The sequence below is a fragment of the Melanerpes formicivorus genome, unplaced genomic scaffold, assembly GCF_026170545.1.
Source record: "Melanerpes formicivorus ecotype bairdi unplaced genomic scaffold, bMelFor1.0.p_v2 SCAF_79, whole genome shotgun sequence".
NCBI classification, from domain to species: Eukaryota; Metazoa; Chordata; class Aves; order Piciformes; family Picidae; genus Melanerpes; species Melanerpes formicivorus.
Genome location: NW_027142431.1, coordinates 360938 through 380589, shown reverse-complemented (window position 1 = coordinate 380589; position 19652 = coordinate 360938). Strand labels below are relative to the sequence as shown.

The window sequence follows — 19652 nt, the reverse complement described above, 5'->3', positions numbered from 1 at the left end:
TCAGGTCATTTGGGCTAATTGTGAAAATGGAGGCTGTAATGCACACAAAACCTGCAGCCAGTTAAGAAGATAAAATCATGACTTGAAACTAGCTCCTGATTGTAGTTTAGGTTTTTGGTTCATCATCCACCTCTGCTGTTATATACAGCAGGGCATACCTTATGCTTGGCTGCACAGGGCTTGCCATATGCCAGCACTCTCCTGCTTTGTGTTTTAAAGGCTTCAAACAGTCCCAGGGAGTTGATGATTTAGCAGGGGAGGGATGTTGGATGCAATCCCCCCCAGAGCCCCCACCACTTCCCTTGGAGTTTCACCTTGTGCCTGGCAAGTGTAGGAACAGAAAATGATTTCCAGAGCCTGGGCATCTTCTGATGGTTTTGCCATCCCCAATGAAGGTCAGAGAGGCAATGCCTCTGCCTTCAGGGCTCCAATGTGGAACCAGAGTGCTGGTGAGGAACAGCTCTTGAGGTCTGCCTACAGGGCTGCTCTCTGTGACTCTCCCTGGGTTGGGAAATTCTCTGCCCCTCTTATGAAAATGCGAATAGAATAGAATAGAATAGAATAGAATAGAATAGAATAGAATAGAATAGAATAGAATAGAATAGAATAGAATAGACTAGACCAGGTTGGAAAAGACCTTCAAGATCATCAAGTCCAACCTATCACCCAGCACCATGGTCAACTAGACCATGGCACCAAGTGCCACATCCAGGCTCTTCCTAAACACCTCCAGTGATGGTGACTCCACCACCTCCCTGGGCAGCACATCCCAATGGCCAATCTCTCTTGCTGGGAAGAACTTCTTCCTAACACCCAGCCTAAACCTCCCCTGGCACAGCTTGAGACTGTGTCCTCTTGTTCTGGTGCTGCTTGCCTGGGAGAAGAGACCAACCCCCACCTGGCTACAACCTCCCTTCAGGGAGTTGGAGAGAGCAAGAAGGTCTCCCCTGAGCCTCCTCTTCTCCAGGCTAAGCAACCCCAGCTCCCTCAGCCTCTCCTCACAGGGCTGTGCTCCAGACCCCTCCCCAGCCTTGTTGCCCTTCTCTGGATATATTCCAGCATCTCATCATCTTTCCTAACCTGAGGAGCCCAGAACTGGACACAGGACTCAAGGTGTGGCCTAACCAGTGCTGAGTACAGGGGCACAATGACCTCCCTGCTCCTGCTGGCCACACTGTTCCTGATGCAGGCCAGGATGCCATTGGCCTTCTTGGCCACCTGGGCAAAAACACTGCCTGGAATACAGGCAGATAACTACAATTCTGGAAACACCAAAATGCTTGGGCCCTGTCCATACACCTGGAGAAAATGGTCCATGCCCTTCTTACCTGCTCCTCATGACTCCTTGCTTCCCCTGAACCTGTGCTGAGCCTCTTCATAGGCAGCCTGTGGGGATTGATCTGCCACAAGGTACTTTGTGAGATTAATGTACCAGCTTCTGCCCATAGATTCATTGGAGTCACCTGCTAGGAGGCTCTAAAGGGTGTGATAATTAATTGGTGCTGCTTTTACAGTGTATTACACCATCTGGTTCCACACTGAGTTGTCTGGGTTTGGCAACTGACCTTCTTTGGAAATAAAAATACCTTCTGAGGCTCTAGCTTGATTTGCTTTGACACTTAAAGAGCTCTTTCAGCTTGTCAGCCAGGCCCACAGCCTGCTTAGGCAGTGAACAGCATTAAGAAATAGAATAGAATAGAATAGAATAGAATAGAATAGAATAGAATAGAATAGAATAGAATAGACCAGGTAGGAAATGACCTCAGAGATCATCCAGTCCAACCCATCACCCAACACCATCTGATCAACTACACCAGGGCACCAAGTGCCTCATCCAGGCTCTTCCTAAACACCTCCAATGATGGTGACTCCACCACCTCCTTGGGCAGCACATCCCAATGGCCAATCTCTCTTGCTGGGAAGAATTTCTTCCTAACATCCAGCCTGAACCTCCCCTGGCACAGCTTGACACTGTGTCCTCTTGTTCTGGGGCTGGCTGCCTAGGAGAAGAGACCAACCCCCACCTGGCTACAACCTCCCTTCAGGAACTTGGAGAGAGCAAGAAGGTTTCCCCTGAGCCTCCTCTTCTCCAGGCTAAACAACCCCAGCTCCCTCAGCCTCTCCTCACAGGGCTGTGCTCAAGGCCTCTCCCCAGCCTTGTTCCCCTTCTCTGGACACCTTCAAGTCTCTCAATGTCCTTCTTAACCTGAGGGGCCCAGAACTGGACACAGGACTCAAGGTGTGGCCTAACCAGTGCTGAGCACAGGGGCACAATGACTTCCCTGCTCCTGCTGGCCACACTGTTCCTGATGCAGGCCAGGATGCCATTGGCCTTCTTGGCCACCTGGGCACACTGCAGGCTCATGTTCAGCCTACTGTCAACCAGCACCCCCAGGTCCCTCTCTGCCTGGCTGCTCTCAGCCACTCTGACCCCAGCCTGTAGCACTGCATGGGGTTGCTGTGGCCAATGTGCAGAACCTGGCACTTGGATGTGTTCAATCTCATGCCCTTGGGCTCTGCCCATGTGCCCAACTTGCAGGGAATCAGTGTCCCTGCCCATGGTGGGGGGTTGGAGCTAGGTGATCTTCAAGTTCCCTCCCAACCTAAAGCATATGATGAATCTCTGAATCTCAAAAGAAGTATCTGTCTGATCTGTTTTCCTTTCCACTTGCAGGACCATAAAGTAGAGGAATTCCTCAGCTCCCCACTCTATTCAGTTCTGATCATCAGCTACGAGATGCTGCTGAGATGCTTGGACCAGGTGCAGGCTGTGGAGTTCAACCTCCTCATCTGTGATGAAGGCCATCGCCTGAAAAACAGCTCCATTAAGACCACCACAGCCCTCACTGCTCTGTCCTGTGAGAGGAGAATTATCCTAACTGGTGAGGACCAGGGGCTGTTTGGAATATTCCCCTGCTGGTCTGGGCTGAAGTAGTGTGGTGGATTAACACCCATCCTGAAAACAAATCCAAAGCAGGGGGGAGGGCTTGTGGGTGCTTTGCCCTCTCTGCAGACCGTTCTCCCCCACTGGGAAACTGAGTCTGTTCCACTCCCCCCTGCCTGCCCAGCTAGGGTATTAAAAGCAGGGAATTGCAGCCATTAGGTCTCCTTTTGGCTCCTGCCTTTCCTGGAGGAGAGCTACTGCAGCTGCCTTCCTGCTCCTCTGCCTCAGTTTGGGCCTGATCCTTCTCCCTGCTGCCTCTGTGCCTCTTCAGAGAGAGACTGGTTTTGTATTCTCCTTCTTTGTCCCCCTCCCATCCGTCCTTGTTCCTTGCCCTTGTGAACCTTGCCTGTTACTATTATATATGTTGTTTAAAGCAAACTCTTTACCCCCAGGTCCCTCTCTGCCTGGCTGCTCTCCAGCCACTCTGACCCCAGCCTGTAGCACTGCATGGGGTTGCTGTGGCCAATGTGCAGAACCTGGCACTTGGATGTATTCAATCTCCTGCCCTTGGACTCTGCCCATCTGTCCAGCCTGCAATGTCCCTCTGCAGAGCTCTTCTACCCTCTAACAGATCAACTCCTGCCCCCAGCTTGGTGTCATCTGCAAATTTACTGATGATGGACTCAATGCCCTCATCCAGATCATCAGTAAAGATGTTAAAGAGCACAGGGCCCAGCACTGATCCCTAGGGCACACCACTGGTCCCTGGCTGCCAGCTGGCTGTGGCACCATTCACCACCACTCTCTGGGCTCAGCCTCCAGCCAGTTCCTAACCCAGCTCAGAGTGCTGCTCTCCAAGCCAGGGGCTGACAGCTTGGCCAGGAGTTTGCTGTGGGGGATGGTGTCAAAGGCCTTGCTGAGGTCCAGGTAGACTCCATCCACAGCCTGCCCCACATCCACCAGGCAGTCACCTGGGCATAGAAGGGGATCAGGTTGGAGAGGCAGGACCTGCCCTTCCTAAATCCATGCTGGCTGGGCCTGATCCCTTGGCCATCCTGTAAGTGCTGTGTGATTGCACTCAGGATGACCTGTTCCATGATCTTGCCTGGCACTGAGGTCAGGCTGACAGGTCTGCAATTCCCTGGCTCCTCCTTCCAGCCTTTCTTGTGGGTAGGCTTCACACTGGCCAGCTTCCAGTCATCTGGGAACTCTCCAATGAGCCAGGACTGGTGGTAAATGTTGGAGTGTAGCTTGGAGGTCATCTGCCAGCAATCTCAGCACCCTAGGATGGATCCCATCTGGTCCCATGGACTTGTGGGGATCCAAGTGGCTCAGCAAACTTGGACATCTCTAATGGTTTTTTATTGTCTCCTTCCAGGTACTCCAATCCAAAATGACCTGCAAGAATTTTATGCATTAATAGAATTTGTGAATCCAGGAATACTTGGCTCTCTATCCACCTACAGAAAGGTATATGAGGAGCCAATTGTCAAGTCCAGAGAACCTTCAGCAACAAAGGTAGGTCAGCTTTTAAAGATACAGTTAGTGATAGGAGAGAATTCAGAGGGAGCTCTGTGAAGTTTGCACTCTGTGGAATGAAATACAGCTCCAGCTGGAGCTGCAGGAATGGAAGCATGCTGAGATCAGGGCATTTCCACAGTCATAGAATGACCCAGGTTGGAAGGGACCTCCGAGATCATCTACTACAACAGCCTGCCATGGGCAGGGATGCCTCTCAACTAGCCTTGGTTGCCCAAGGCCTCATCCAGCCTGGCCTTGAACACCTCCAGGGAGGGGACATCCACAGCCTCCCTGGGCAACCTACTCCAGTGTCTCACCACCCTCAGACTGAAGAACTTCTTCCTCAGCTCCAGTCTCACCCTGCTCTCCCTCAGCTTCAAACCATTCCCCCTTGTCCTGTCTCTAGACACCCTCATGAAAAGCTCCTCTGCAGCCTTCCTGGAGGATCCCTTCAGCTATTGGAAGGCAGCTCTTAGGTCCCCCCAAAGTTTTCTCTTCTCCAGTCTGAATACCTCCAGCTCCCTCAGCCTATCCTCACAGCAGAGCTGCTCCAGCCCTTGCATCATCCTTGTGGCCTCCTCTGGACTCATTCCAGCAGCTCTGTGTCCTGCTGGGGGCACCAGAACTGGAAGCAGGATCACAGTATCACTAAGGTTGGAAAAGACCTCAAAGATCATCGAGTCCAACCTGTCACCACAGACCTCATGGCTAAACCACGGCACCAAGTGCCACATCCAATCCCCTCTTGAACACTTCCAGGGATGGGGACTCCACCACCTCCCTGGGCAGCACATCCCAATAGCTAACAACTCTCTCAGTGAAGAACTTTCTCCTCACCTCCAGCCTAAACTTCTCCTGGCACAGCTTGAGACTGTGTCCTCTTGTTCTGGTGCTGGTTGCTTGAGAGAAGAGACCAACTCCCTCCTGGCTACAACCTCCCTTCAGGGAGTTGTAGAGAGCAATAAGGATTGGAAGTGGGGTCTCAGCAGAGCAGAGTCAAGGGGCAGGATCCCCTCTCTTGCCCTGCTGCCCACACTCCTCTGGCACACAGCTGCCTGCTGGGCTGCATGAGGGCACTGCTGGCTCCTGGGGAGCTGCTCAGCACCCAGCACCCCCAAGTCTTTCTTCAGTGCTACTCTCAGCCCACTCTGCACCCAGCCTGGATTTGTGCCTGGGGTTGGCCCAGCCCAGATGCAGAACCTTGGCCCTTGACTTGTTGAACCTCATGCAGTTTGCACTGCTCAAGCCTGCCAAGATGCCTCTGGATGCTGTTCCCTCAGTGAAGTGAGCCCAGCCCAGCAGACAGCTCGGTGCCTTAGGAGACTTGCTGAGGGGGCGCTCAGCGCCACCGCCCACCCTGCTGACAAAGAGGCTGAGGAGCACTTGCTCCAGGACAGACCTCTGAGGAACTCCACTTGTCACTGCTCTCCTCAGCTGCCTATGAATTACCATGCAAAGATTGTTCTTCAGTTGCTTGCACTGCTGCAAATGCTCCATGCATTGTGATGTGAGATACCTAACTCCTCCTTACCTTCTCCACACTACTGCAACAGCACCGTGGTGTTTTTCATCAATCAAACTCTTCTGGAACACAGTTTCAGCCTTGTGTGTCTTCTAGGACAGGATCTGGCTTTGTTCAAGACTTTGGAAAGCAGAACTAGGATTAAGCTAATGTACAGTGGCACAAATTCTATGATTCTATGAACAGACTGAGAGAGTTGGGACTGTTCTGTCTGGAGAGGAGAAGGCTCTGAGGAGACCTTCTTGTGGCTTTTCAGTATCTGAAGGGGGCCTACAAGAAAGCTGGGGAGGGACTTTTGAGGGTATCAGGGAGTGATAGGACTGGGGGGAATGGATCCAAGCCAGAGGAGGGGAGATTTAGATTACACATTAGAAGGAAGTTGTTCCCCATGAGGGTGGTGAGAGCCTGGCACAGGTTGCCCAGGGAGGTGGTGGAAGCCTCATGCCTGGAGGTGTTTGCAGCCAGGCTGGATGTGGCTGTGAGCAACCTGCTGTAGTGTGAGGTGTCCCTGGCCATGGCAGGGGGGTTGGAAGTGGCTGAGCCTTGAGGTCCCTTCCAACCCTAACAATTCTGTGATTCTATGATTCTATGAAATAGGAGAAGAATTGAACATTACAGTCATAGAATCACAGAATCAGAGAATCACAGAACCATAGAATCATAGAATCAGAGTCACAGAATCATAGAATCACAGAATCCAGAATTAACCAGGTTGGAAGAGACCTTTGAGATCATCAAGTCCAATCTATTACCCAACACCATCTAATCAACTGAACCTTAAACACCTCCTTAAACACCTCCAGTGATGGTGACTCCACCACCTCCCTGGGCAGCACATTCCAATGGCCAATCTCTCTTTCTGGGAAGATCTTCTTCCTAACCTCCAGCCTAAACCTCCCCTGGCACAGCTTGAGACTGTGTCCTCTTGTTCTGGTGCTGCTTGCCTGGGAGAAGAGACCAACCTCTACCTGGCTACAACCTCCCTTCAGGAAGTTGGAGAGAGCAAGAAGGTCTCCCCTGAGCCTCCTCTTCTCCAGGCTAAGCAACCCCAGCTCCCTCAGCCTCTCCTCACAGGGCTGTGCTCCAGACCCCTCCCCAGCCTCATTGACACAGGATCACAGAGTCACAGAATACTAGAATCATGAAATCATACAATCACAGAATCAAAGCATCACAGAGTCACAGCCTCAGAAAGGTTTGGGTTGGAAGGCCTCTCCAGAAAGCCACATCCTATGTTTCAAATGTTCTTTACCTGTCTAATTAAAGCCATACAGAAAATGACTGTGAGTGAGATGCAAGGTTGTAGTAATGTTTAATTGTTTTTGGGGGGGGTGTCTTGTTGTTTTAGGAGGAGAAGGAACTAGGAGAAAAAAGAGCAGCAGAGCTCACACGCCTCACTGGACTCTTTATTCTGAGGAGAACACAGGAGGTTATCAACCAGTTCCTGCCCCCCAAAAAGGAGAGCATCATCTTCTGCCTACCAACAGCACTGCAGCTGCAGTTGTATCGGAAACTGCTCAGCTCCAGAGTTATTAGGTCCTGCCTGCAAGGCAGGCTGGAAAACAGCCCTCACCTGGTCTGCATAGGAGCTCTGAAAAAGCTCTGCAATCATCCATGTCTTCTGTTTAAAGCTCTGAAGGTAACTGTGGGCCCAGGGGTGGGTGCCTGTAATTAGTCCTCCCAGCAGGCAAGTGGCACTAGAGCTGTGGGGTGCTCCAGGTGTGTGTTGCTTAAAGGAGTTTTTCAAAACCTCTTCTCACATGCAACTTGCTTTGGGAGATCTGCTGTCAAAGACAGAAATCTTAGCAGGGCTGAATGTGCCCAGGGAACTTGTCTCCCCACTTTCACAGTATCACAGAATCACCAAGGTTGGAAGAGACCTCAAAGATCATCGAGTCCAACCTGTCACCACAGACCTCATGACTAGACCATGGCACCAAGTGCCACATCCAATCCCCTCCTGAACACCTCCAGTGATGGTGACTCCACCACCTCCCTGGGCAGCACATCCCAATGGCCAATTACTCTCTCTGTGAAGAACTTTCTCCTCACCTCTAGCCTAAACCTCCCCTGGCACAGCTTGAGACTGTATCCTCTTGTTCTGGTGCTGGTTGCCTGCCTGGGAGAAGAGACCAACCCCTACCTGTCTACAATCTCCCTTCAGGGAGTTGTAGACAGCAATGAGGTCTCCCCTGAGTCTCCTCTTCTCCAGGCTAAGCAACCCCAGCTCCCTCAGCCTCTCCTCACAGGGCTGTGCATGTTCAGAGACTCACAGAATGGCTCAGGTTGGAAGGGACCTCACAGATGACCTACTCTGAGCCCTCTGCCATAGGCAGGGACCCCTCTCAGGTAGACTTGGCTGCTCTAGACCTCATCCAACCTGGCCTTAAACACCTCCAGAGTGTAGGTAGCCACAGCCTCCCTGGGCAGCCTATTCCAGAGTCTCACCACCCTTGGACTGAAGAATTTGTTCCTCAGCTCCAGTCTAAGCCTGGTCTCCTTCAGCTTCAAATCATTCCACCCTTGACCTGTCTCTAGACACCCTCTTTGAAGAGTCCTTCTGCAGCCTTCCTGAAGTATCCTTCAGGTTTTGGAAGGTAGCTCTAATTTGCCCCTGGAGTCTTCTCTTCCCCAGGCTGAACACCCTCAGTGCTCTCAGCCTCTCCTCATAGCAGAGGTGCTGCAGACTCTTGTTCATTATATACTTCCCCTCTTATTCTTGCCTCTGAATGTTTGTAAAAACCCATCCAAATGTGAATTTCACAAAGAATATTCTTAGCTGGAGGTGATTTTCTGTACTCTGCCTGCTGGTTCCCTGACAACTCTTTGTATAGATAAACATTTTATTGTCTTAGGCTCAGTGACACTGAGAGCTGCAGGCTCAAGATGTCAGTGGTGCTTTAGATCATAGAATCACAGAATTGTCAGGGTTGGAAGGGACCTCAAGGCTCAGCCAGTTCCAACCCCCCTGCCATGGCCAGGGACACCTCACACTACAGCAGCTTGCTCACAGCCACAGCCAGACTGGCTGCAAACACCTCCAGGCAGGAGGCTTCCACCACCTCCCTGGGCAACCTGTGCCAGTCTCTCACCACCCTCCTGGGGAACAACTTCTTCCTAACATCCAATCTCAATCTACCCATTTCTAGTTTTGCTCCATTCCCCCCAGTCCTATTCTAACTGTGGGTCTGAAAAGGACTTCTGCAAGTCAGCTGTTAGAAGAGAATGGAATGGAATGGAATGGAATGGAATGGAATGGAATGGAATAGAATAGAATAGAATAGAATAGAATAGAATAGAATAGAATAGAATAGAATAGACCAGGTTGGAAGAGACCTTCAAGATCATCGTGTCCAACCTATCATCCAACACCACCTAATCAACTAACCCATGGCACCAAGCACCCTATCAAGTCTCCTGAACACCTCCAGTGATGGTGACTCCACCACCTCCCCGGGCAGCCCATTCCAATGGGCAATCACTCTCTCTGTGTAGAACTTCCTCCTAACATCCAACCTAAACCTCCCCTGGCACAGCTTGAGACTGTGTCCTCTTGTTCTGGTGTTGGCTGCCTAGGAGAAGAGACCAACCCCCACCTGGCTACAACCTCCCTTCAGGGAGTTGGAGAGAGCAAGAAGGTCTCCCCTGAGCCTCCTCTTCTCCAGGCTAAGCAACCCCAGCTCCCTCAGCCTCTCCTCACAGGGCTGTGCTCCAGACCCCTCCCCAGCTTTGTTGCCCTTCTCTGGACACCTTCCAGCATCTCAACATCTTTCCTAAACTGAGGAGCCCAGAACTGGACACAGGACTCAAGGTGTTGCCTAACCAGTGCTGAGCACAGGGCAGAATGACTTCCCTGCTCCTGCTGGCCACACTGTTCCTGATGCAGGCCAGGATGCCATTGGCCCTCTTGGCCTCCTGTGTTGCCATTGTGGGCTTTGGTGTTTGAGTTGTTTGGCTTTTTCCTCCCTGGGAAACAGTGATTTCCAAATTACAGCAAAATATTGGCTGTATTCCTCCTGTTTTCTTGGTTTCCCTTGATAGGTTTGCTTCATTTCCAGTTGCAGAACTAAATCTTAATGACATCATCTTCCTAAAAAAGATCAGCTCACAGATTCACAGAATGCTGAAGGTTAGAAGGCGCCTTCAAGGTCATCCAGTTCCAACCCCCCTGCCATGGGCAGGGACACCTCCCACCAGCCCAGGCTGCTCAAGGCCTCATCCAGCCTGGCCTTGAACACCTCCAGGAACAGGGCATCTGCCAACCTCCCTGAGCAACCTGTGCCAGTGTCTCACCAGCCTCACTGGAAAGAATTTCTTCCTGATCTCCAGTCTCAATCTGCCCTCCTCAAGCTTCAATCCTATCACTACAATCTCATCCTATCACTACAGCCCTTGTCAAAAGTCCCTTCCTGGCTTTCTTGTGGTCCCCTTCAGGCACTGGAAGGCTGCTCTAAGGTCTCTCCAGAGTGTTCTCTTCTCCAGGCTGAACAGCCCCATCTCTCTTAGCCTGTCCCCATAGGGGAGGTTCTCCAGCTCTATGATCACCTCTGTGGCCTCCTCTGGACCTGCTCTATCAGCTCCATGTCCCTCTTGTGCTGGGGGCACCAGGACTGGAGGCAGTGCTGCAGGTGGGAATTGAGTTGCCAGCTTTTGTCTTTGTAATAAAAATATAACAAAGTTTGAAACCCCCCAGGAGATGTTAGAGGGGATGTGGAACTTGAGTCTTTTTGTATTCCACAGGAAAAAAGCTGTGATGCTGTGTCTGATGAGCAGGATGAGTCCAGCCTCTATGAAGGTGTGATAGATGTCTTTCCACAAGACTACACTGCAGAGACTTTCTCTGAAAGTGATTCAGGAAAACTGCAGGTGCTGGTGAAGCTGCTAGCAGCCATCCAAGAGCTGAGCTCTTCTGAGAGGCAAGTGTGAAAGAAAGGTAAAGGGGAGTAAGGGGAGTGACCTTCTGGATATTGTTTTGATTGCAGGACCACAGAGTCACAGAACTGTGGAGGCTGGAATGGACCTCAGATCATCCAGTTCAGCCTATGACCCAGCACCACCACCTCAACCAGACCATGGCACCAAGTGCCACATCCTGTCTGTCCTTAAACACCTCCAGGGAGGGCGACTCCACCACCTCCCTGGGCAGTCTATTCCAGTTTCTAATTCCCCTTTCCCTGAGGAAGTGCTTCCTAACATCCAACCTAAACCTCCCCTGGCACAGCTTCAGGCCATGCCCTCTCATCCTGTCACAAGTAGCCTGGGAGCAGAGCCTGACCCCCACCTGACTACAGCTTCCCTTCAGGTAGCTGTAGAGAGTGATAAGGTCCCCCCTGAGCCTCCTCTTCTCCAGGCTGAACACCCCCAGCTGCCTCAGCCTCTCCTCATCAGCCTTCCCTTCCAGCCCCCTCCCCAGCCTGGTTGCTCTCCTCTGGACCTGCTCCAGCACCTCAAGATCTCTCCTGCAGTGAGGGCCCAGAGCTGCACACAGTGCTGGAGGTGAGACCTCACCAGTGCCCAGTACAGGGCAGAATTCCATCCCTGCTCCTGCTGGCCACACTGCTCCTGATCCAGGCCAGGATGCCATGGGCCTTTTGTGCCCCTGGGCACACTGCTGCCTCCTGTTCAGCTGCTGTCCCCCAGCACTGCCAGGTCCCTCTCTGCCAGGTGCTCTCCAGCCATTCACCTCCAGTCTGTAGTGCTGCCTGGGGTGAATGTGGCCAAAGTGCAGGAGCCTGCCCTTGGCCTTGCTAAACCTCATCCCATTGGCCTCAGCCCCTGGCCCAGCCTGTCCAGGTCTCTCTGACAGCCTTCTCCTTTCCAGCAGATCCACACTGCCCCCAGTTTGGTGTCATCTGTGAATTTGCTAATGGTAGGCTCCAGCCCCTCCTCCAAGTCATCAGTAAAGATGTTGGATAGAACTGGGCCTAGTACTGATGCCAGTGCTTGCACAGTCAGGAGCTGAGTGTTTGTCCTCTTCCCTTTGGCTGAGGTGAAGCTCTGCCTGTCCTGTGTTGCCTTCACTTGGAAGCTGCTGCTTCCAAGTGAAAGCACCTGGAAGCACTGTAGTCAAATCACAGGCACCAAGGCCCAGGGTGATTTTATTCCTCCCTGGAGCAGAACACCTCTCCTTTCTTGCAGCAGAGGAAGGACTGTCCAAACAGGTCAAGCCCAATTGCTCTGCTTGACTTGGGTTTAACTCTTTTTGTATCTTCCATGCTGATCATCTCAGCTGGCCAAGGGCAGCATCCTCAGCTGGATTAGAAGGGCTGTGGTCAGTAGGTTGAGAGAGGTTCTCCTCTACTCTGCTGTGCTGAGGCTGCATCTGGAATACTGTGTCCAGTTCTGGGCCCCTCAGGTCAAGAAGGACCTCAGGGAACTGCTTGAGAGAGTCCAGCACAGGGCCACAAAGCTGCTGCAGGCAGTGGAACATCTCCCTGTGAGGCCAGGCTGAGGGAGCTGGGGCTTGGAGCTTGGAGCAGAGGAGCCTGAGGGTGACATCACTGCTGGTGATAAAGATGTGCAGGGCAGTGTGGGGAGGATGGAGCCAGGCTCTGCTCAGGGATGTCCAAGGACAGGACAAGGGGCACTGGGGGCAAGCTGGAGCAGAGGAGGTGCCATGGAAACAGAAGGGAAAACTTTTTCCCTATGAGGGTACCAGAGCCCTGGAGCAGGCTGCCCAGAGAGGTTGTGGAGTCTCCTGCTCTGGAGACATTCAAACCCCACCTGGTTGTGTTCCTGTGTGACCTGCCCTGGGTGAGCCTGCTCTGGCAGGGGGGTGGGCTGGATGATGTGGTGAGGTCCCTGCCAACCCCTAGCACTCTGTGATGCTGTGAAGCAGAGCTGTACAGATATTATTCATTAGCTACTACAACACACTCTGCAAATGCTGCCTTAACCACAGCTCCTGTGTATAAATAGAAGGCTTTACAGAGAATCTTTGTCCTTCTGGATCCCTGCAATCTGCATCAACCCAGATTCTCTTGCAATGGAAAACATTCCTTGTTTAAGACCTGAGTGCTTGACAGGAGATATGTAATGCACCCAAACCTAATTCAATTTAATAAGAGATAAGGAATGTTTTACAATCATAGAATCAATAAGGTTGGAAATTACCTCAGAGATCATCAAGTCCAACCTATCACCCAACACCATCTGATCAACTAAACCATGGCACCAAGTGCCACATCCAGGCTCTTCCTAAACACCTCCAGGGATGGGGACTCCACCACCTCCCTGGGCAGCACATCCCAATGGCCAATCTCTCTTGCTGGGAAGAACTTCTTCCTCACCTCCAGCCTAAACCTCCCCTGGCACAGCTTGAGACTGTGTCCTCTTGTTCTGGTGCTGCTTGCCTGGGAGAAGAGACCAACCCCCACCTGGCTACAACCTCCCTTCAGGAAGTTGGAGAGAGCAAGAAGGTCTCCCCTGAGCCTCCTCTTCTCCAGGCTAAGCAACCCCAGCTCCCTCAGCCTCTCCTCACAGGGCTGTGCTCCAGACCCCTCCCCAGCCTTGTTGCCCTTCTCTGGACATCTTCAAGTCTCTCAATGTCCTTCTTAACCTGAGGGGGGGGTTATATCTTAAGAAGTATTTGCAGCCTCAGATTGATGTGCAGTTTTTTGCTTGACTTGTGATTTAATCTTCTTAAATATCTTTGCTAACTTGTCAATGGCCTTCAGTTTTACCAAGGCCCAAGATGCTGAAATAACTTTGTTTCCCTCTCTACAGGGTTGTCCTGGTCTCCAATTACACTCAGACATTAAACATATTACAGGAGACATGCAGACGTTATGGATACTCTTACACCAGGCTTGATGGCCACACTCCTGTCTCCCACAGACAACAGATTGTTGATACTTTCAATAGCAAATTCAGTCCAGCTTTTATCTTTCTGCTGAGCTCAAAGGCTGGTGGAGTGGGGCTGAATCTGGTTGGAGCCTCTCATTTGATCCTGTATGATATCGACTGGAATCCAGCCACAGACATCCAGGTCTGAGATTGTGGGGGTTGGGATGGGCATCATAGAAGTGTCAGGGCTGGAAGGGACCTCAAGGATCAGCCAGTTCCAACCCCCCTGCCACGCCCAGGGACACCTCACACTACAGCAGCTTGCTCACAGCCACAGCCAGCCTGGCTGCAAACACCTCCAGGCAGGAGGCTTCCACCACCTCCCTGGGCAACCTGTGCCAGTCTTTCACCACCCTCCTGGGGAACAACTTCTTCCTAACATCCAATCTCAATCTACCCATTTCTAGTTTTGCTCCATTCCCCCCAGTCCTATCACTCCCTGACACCCTCAAAAGTCCCTCCCCAGCTTTCTTGGAGTCCCCTTCAGATACTGCAAGGCCACAAGAAGGTCTCCTCAGAGCCTTCTCTTCTCCAGACTGAACAGCCCCAACTCTCTCAGTCTGTCTCCACAGCAGAGCAGCTCCAGCCCTCTGCTCATCCTCGTGGCCCTTCTCTGGACACCTTCCAGCACCTCCAGATCCTTCCTGTACTAGGGGCTCCAGAACTGGACCCAGAGCTCCAGGTGGGGTCTCAGCAGAGTGGAGCAGAGGGGCAGAATCCCCTCCCTGGCCCTGCTGGCCACACTTCTCTTGCTGCAGCCCAGGCTCTGCTTGGCTCTCTGGGCTGCAAGTGCTCCCTGCTGGGTCCTCTTGAGCTTCTCCTCCCCCAGCACCCCCAAGGCCTTTGCTTCAGGGCTGCTCTCAAGCCAGTCCCTGCCCAGCCTATTTCAGTGCTTGGGATTGCCCAAAGGATTTTTTGGACTGATTTTGAGATGCTTGGCTTTCAGTGACTTATTGCTGTCCAGTTGTTATTGCTACTTGTGTTTGGACAAGTACAATGCTGGAGGAAAATTGCTGAGGAGACAAGAAGAAATACTTCTCTGTCAGATTATATATATATGTTGGAATCATGAGAAGCCCTCTTGCAGTCAAAAAATGAGGAGATTAAATTGTGGTATGTTTGGAGCAGTGAGTCATCTCTCTCCTTTTTCTCCTGACCTCTTTTTCAGAACTGGAAAGTGGCTGTGTTTCTAAAAAGAAAAGGGAAAAAAACCCACCATTACACTGCATAGCAAAATGTTGCTCTCAGCTTGCTGTGGCTGAGGCAAAGGGAGAGCTTCTGATCAGAATGAAGAGAATGAGAGAGTCATGTGGCAAGGATGCAAAAAAACAACCAACCAGCAATGACCTCAAAAGAAGTACAGAGCCAGGGCTGTGTCAAAGAGTCACAGAATGGCTCAGGATGGAAGGGACCTCAGAGATCATCCACTCCAAACCCCCTGCCATGGGCAGGGACACCTCTCAACTAAACCAAGTTGCTCAGGGCCTCATGCAACCTGGTATTAAGTACCCCCAGGGAGGAGGCAGCAACAGCCTCCCTGGGCAGCCTATTCCAGACTCTCACCACCCTCCTTCTGAAGAACTTCTTCCTAAGATCCAGTCTAAGCCTGATCTCCCTCAGCATAAAAAACCTTCCCCTTGTCCTCTATGAAAAGGTGTCTAGATCCTACAGCCTTCCTGTAGGATCCCTTCAGGTGCTGGAAGGCAACTCTGAGATCCCCTGGATCCTACAGGAAGGCTGCAGAGAGTCTTTCCATAAGGGTGTGTAGAGACAGGACAAGGGGGAGTGGTTTGAAGCTGAGGGAGAGCAGGGTGAGACTGGAACTGAGGAAGAAATTTTTCAGCCTAAGGCTGGTGAGACTCTGGAATAGGCTGCCCAGGGAGGCTGTGGCTGCCTACACCCTGGAGGTGTTCAAGGCCGGGTTGGATGAGGTCTAGAGCAGCCAAGTCTAGCTGAGAGGGGTCCCTGCCTATGGCAGAGGGCTCAGAGTAGATGATCTGTGGGGTCTCTTCCAACCTGAGCCATTCTGTGAGTCTCTGATGCTGACCTTTTTGAATGAGGAGTGCAGAGGTGGCAGTGATGAGTGGAGGCTGAGATCCCATTGTGTTGTAGGCTGCTCTTGCTTTTCATCTTCTTTTGCTTTCTGCAGGCAATGGCTAGAGTGTGGAGAGATGGCCAGAAGCATACTGTGCACATCTACAGGCTGCTAACCACAGGTCAGAGATGCTGCTCAAACCTACCCCAGAGGAGACAAGTATTGACATTTTCTCCACAAAAGAAAGGGAATTTGGGGGAAATTCCTAAAAAGAATTAGTTCTGCAGCAATTTCTGTGTCATTTGTTCTGAATTCAGCTAAAACAGAGGCAACACATTGATTAATTTAGAATCATAGAATGGGCTGGGTTGGAAGGGACCTCCAAAGCTCATCCAGCCCACCCTCCCTGCACTCAGCAGGGACATCCCCAACTAGATCAGGCTGCCCTGTTGAGCCTCACCTTGAATGTCTCCAGGGAAGGGCTTCAACCACCTCCCTGGGCAGCCTGTTCCAGTGTTCCACCACCCTCATGGGAAAGAACTTGCTCCTAACATCCAGTCTAAAGCTGCTCTAAACAGAATAGAGTGGAGTGGAATGGAATGGAATGGAATGGAATGGAATGGAATGGAATGGAATGGAATGGAATAGAATAGAATAGAATAGAATAGAATAGAATAGAATAGAATAGAATAGAATAGAATAGAATAGAATAGAATAGAATAGAATAGAATAGAATAGAATTAACCAGGTGGGAAGAGACCTTTGAGATCATCAGGTCCAACCTATCACCCAACACCACCTAATCAACTAAACCATGGCACCAAGTGCCTCATCCATGGGAAAGAACTTCTACCATCCAATCTAAATCCTCTCTCACTTCAATCCTGCTTTGCTTTTGCTTGAATAACTGGGGATAATGGTTTAGCATTTCCTATACATGTTGTGATCAAGAAATTGATTTGGTGCTTCCTCTTGCCAGGCAGTGATCAAAAGCAATCCCAGTGTGTCTGTTTTATTTTGTTTTTCAATGCAGGCTCAATAGAAGAAAAGATTTATCAAAGACAAATAAGCAAACAAGACCTTTCTGGGGCAGTTGTAGACCTCTCCAAGACATCTGAACACATCCATTTTTCTGTGGAGGAGCTTAGGAACCTCTTTACTCTTCATGAAGATTCCAGCTGTGTTACCCATGACTTGCTTGAGTGTGACTGCATGGGAAGGAGTGAGTTTCAAAGTGAGTTTCTTTTTCATTGTCTCTGGCCACCCAGTCTGATGAGGCTGTTACTGGAGAAAACTCTGTTGCTCAGTAACATTGGATTGAAGTGATGAGGTTCAGTATGAGATCATAGAATCACACAACTGTCAGGGCTGGAAGGGACCTCAAGGATCAGCCAGTTCCAACCCCCCTGCCATGGCCAGGGACACCTCACACTACAGCAGGTTGCTCACAGCCACATCCAGCCTGGCTGCAAAAACCTCCAGGCATGAGGCTTCCACCACCTCCCTGGGCAACCTGTGCCAATTTCTCACCAGATCTTCCAGATATTGGCTGCTTTTGCTAATCCACAGGAGCACTCCACAAGATGAAAAGAAGGAAAGGTTTGTTCATTTGCAGGAACAAATAATTCATGTCTCCTGTCTCCTAATTCCTGGAGTCAGCTTTGGCCAGCTCATGTAATCATAGACTCATAGAATCAGTAAGGTTGGAAAAGACCTCAGAGATCATCAAGTCCAACCTATCACCCAACACCTCCTGACAGCTAAACCATGGCTCCAAGTGCCACATCCAATCCCCTCTTGAACACCTCCAGGGATGGTGACTCCACCACCTCCCTGGGCAGCACATCCCAATGGCCAGTTCCTCTTTCTGGGAGGAACTTTCTCCTCACCTTCAGCCTCAACTTCCCCTGGCACAGCTTGAGACCCCATGGTGCTGTGTGGTGTTTCCTTTCTAGATATTCAAGGGCAGCAATGAGCAAGGACTAGCTGCAAAGCTGTTTATCTGAGGACAGCTATAGCAGGTGAAGTTCTGTTATAGATCTCTGAATAGAACTCTTTATTTAGAATAGAATAGGAATAGAATAAAGTAGAATAGAATAGAGTAGAATAGAATAGAATTAGAATAGGAATAGGAATAGAATAGGAATAGGAATAGGAATAGGAATAGGAATAGGAATAGGAATAGGAATAGGAATAGGAATAGGAATAGGAATAGGAATAGGAATAGAATAGACCAGAGCAGACCAGGTTGGAAGAGACCTTTGGGATCAAGTCCAACCTATCACCCAGCACCATCTAATCAACTAAACCATGGCACCAAGCACCCCATCCAGTCTCTTCCTAACCACCTCCAGCGATGGTGACTCCATCACATTTGGCAGTTATCAACTGAAGCTGCTGTAGGGTGATTAAAACAATTAACAGGGAAGTGCTGGGGTACCCCTGAGAGCTGGAAAGCCAAGTTGTAGACCTTTACAGCTTCACAGGTTGTACCACAGGGCATCTTGTCCAATCCCCCTGCAGTCAGCAGGGACATCTCCAACTAGAGCAGGCTGCCACATGGAGTCTCACACTTCTCCCCACCAAGTTGATTGATTCAGAGTGAGATTTTCTGCCTTATTTCTCTCTGATTAATCTCCTGCATCTTTTTTTCCCCCTCCCCCAGATTCTTCCTCAGAAGAGCCTTCTGTATCTAGAAGCTGCCAGCTTGGCCAAAACCAAGTGAAGCCTAACTCAAAGAAAGCTCTCTCCATGTCACAGCTGATGCAATGGAAACACTTCTCTGGGCACCAGCAGACTCTTGATGACCCTTTCCTTGAGAGGATAAAAGGCAATGTTTCTTTCATTTTCCAGAATGTAACCAATTCACCTTCTCTCCCCTGTTAACCTGCAGGGTCTTGCATCCTCCTCCTCTTAGGGGTTGGAAACAACTGATGTGCAGCTCCCTGCTGTTCTTTTGGCCCAGCCTGTGTACTTCTCATGAGCTTTTGGGGCATTTCTACCAAGTGATCATCCAAAGTGACAGTTATGAGTAAGCTGATCACACCTGCTGTAATTATAGCACAGGTTGTTGAAGCTGACTTTGCTTTCCAGTCTCCTGTTCCTGTGGGATCCCCATCAGCAAGCTGGTTTTGAGGCACACTGCTGCCTGTGTCTACTGTGGCTGTGCATTATGAACAGAATGATTTCTTGCCAGCAGTGCTGGCAGCTCCTCAGCCACCTGAGGCAATGCTGTGGACATGTCTGTGCTGTTAGCAAGCCTCTGGGTGGTGTTTTGGTTGGGCAAGGCAAAGTGACATCTCCCTGACTGTGGCTGCACAACAAGGTGCAAGTTTGTTCCCTGGAGTGGACAGTTTAGTGAAGCACAGAGCAGCAGCCCCTGAGGTCTCAGGTTCTGAGAGCACAGCTTGATGCAGTGTCAGAACGTTCTGAAATTCTCCCTACTGCTTTTACTTGGGAAAATAAAAGCCTTTATTTCTCAGGCACACAGAGTACAAACTCACCTTATTTAGCTGACCCCCTTTTAAGGCCACTTGGTGCATAGTTGTCATGGTGCATTTTTTTTCTGACTGTATTTTTCTTCTTCTTTGAGGCCAGGGGAGGTTCTGCAGCCCTCTGATCATCTCAGTGGCCTCCTCTGGACCCCATCCATCAGCTCCAGGTCCCTCTTATGCTGGGGGCACCAGAGCTGGAGGCAGTACTGCAGGTGGGGTCTGAGCAGAGCAGAGGGGCAGAATCCCTTCCCTGTGCTGCTGCTCTCCCTGCTCTGGCTGCAGCTCAGCACACAGCTGCCTGCTGGGCTGCCAGGGACCAGTGCTGGCTCCTGGGGAGTTTGGCACCAGCTG

At 50.8% G+C, this 19652-nt stretch overlaps 1 protein-coding gene across 1 annotated transcript in view; it reads left to right on the top strand.

Annotated features, from left to right (window-relative positions):
• The window catches only part of RAD54B (RAD54 homolog B), a 90087-nt gene extending 70819 nt beyond the window's left edge, over positions 1-19268 (top strand). The window contains exons 8-15 of the mRNA XM_068164366.1: positions 2675-2882; positions 4263-4402; positions 7276-7566; positions 10668-10843; positions 13653-13914; positions 15922-15988; positions 16841-17041; positions 18473-19268. Coding sequence (XP_068020467.1) covers positions 2675-2882; positions 4263-4402; positions 7276-7566; positions 10668-10843; positions 13653-13914; positions 15922-15988; positions 16841-17041; positions 18473-18693 — 1566 coding nt within the window. The 3' untranslated portion in view covers positions 18694-19268. The remainder of the gene's footprint in view (positions 1-2674; positions 2883-4262; positions 4403-7275; positions 7567-10667; positions 10844-13652; positions 13915-15921; positions 15989-16840; positions 17042-18472) is intronic.
• Positions 19269-19652: the final 384 nt, after the last annotated feature.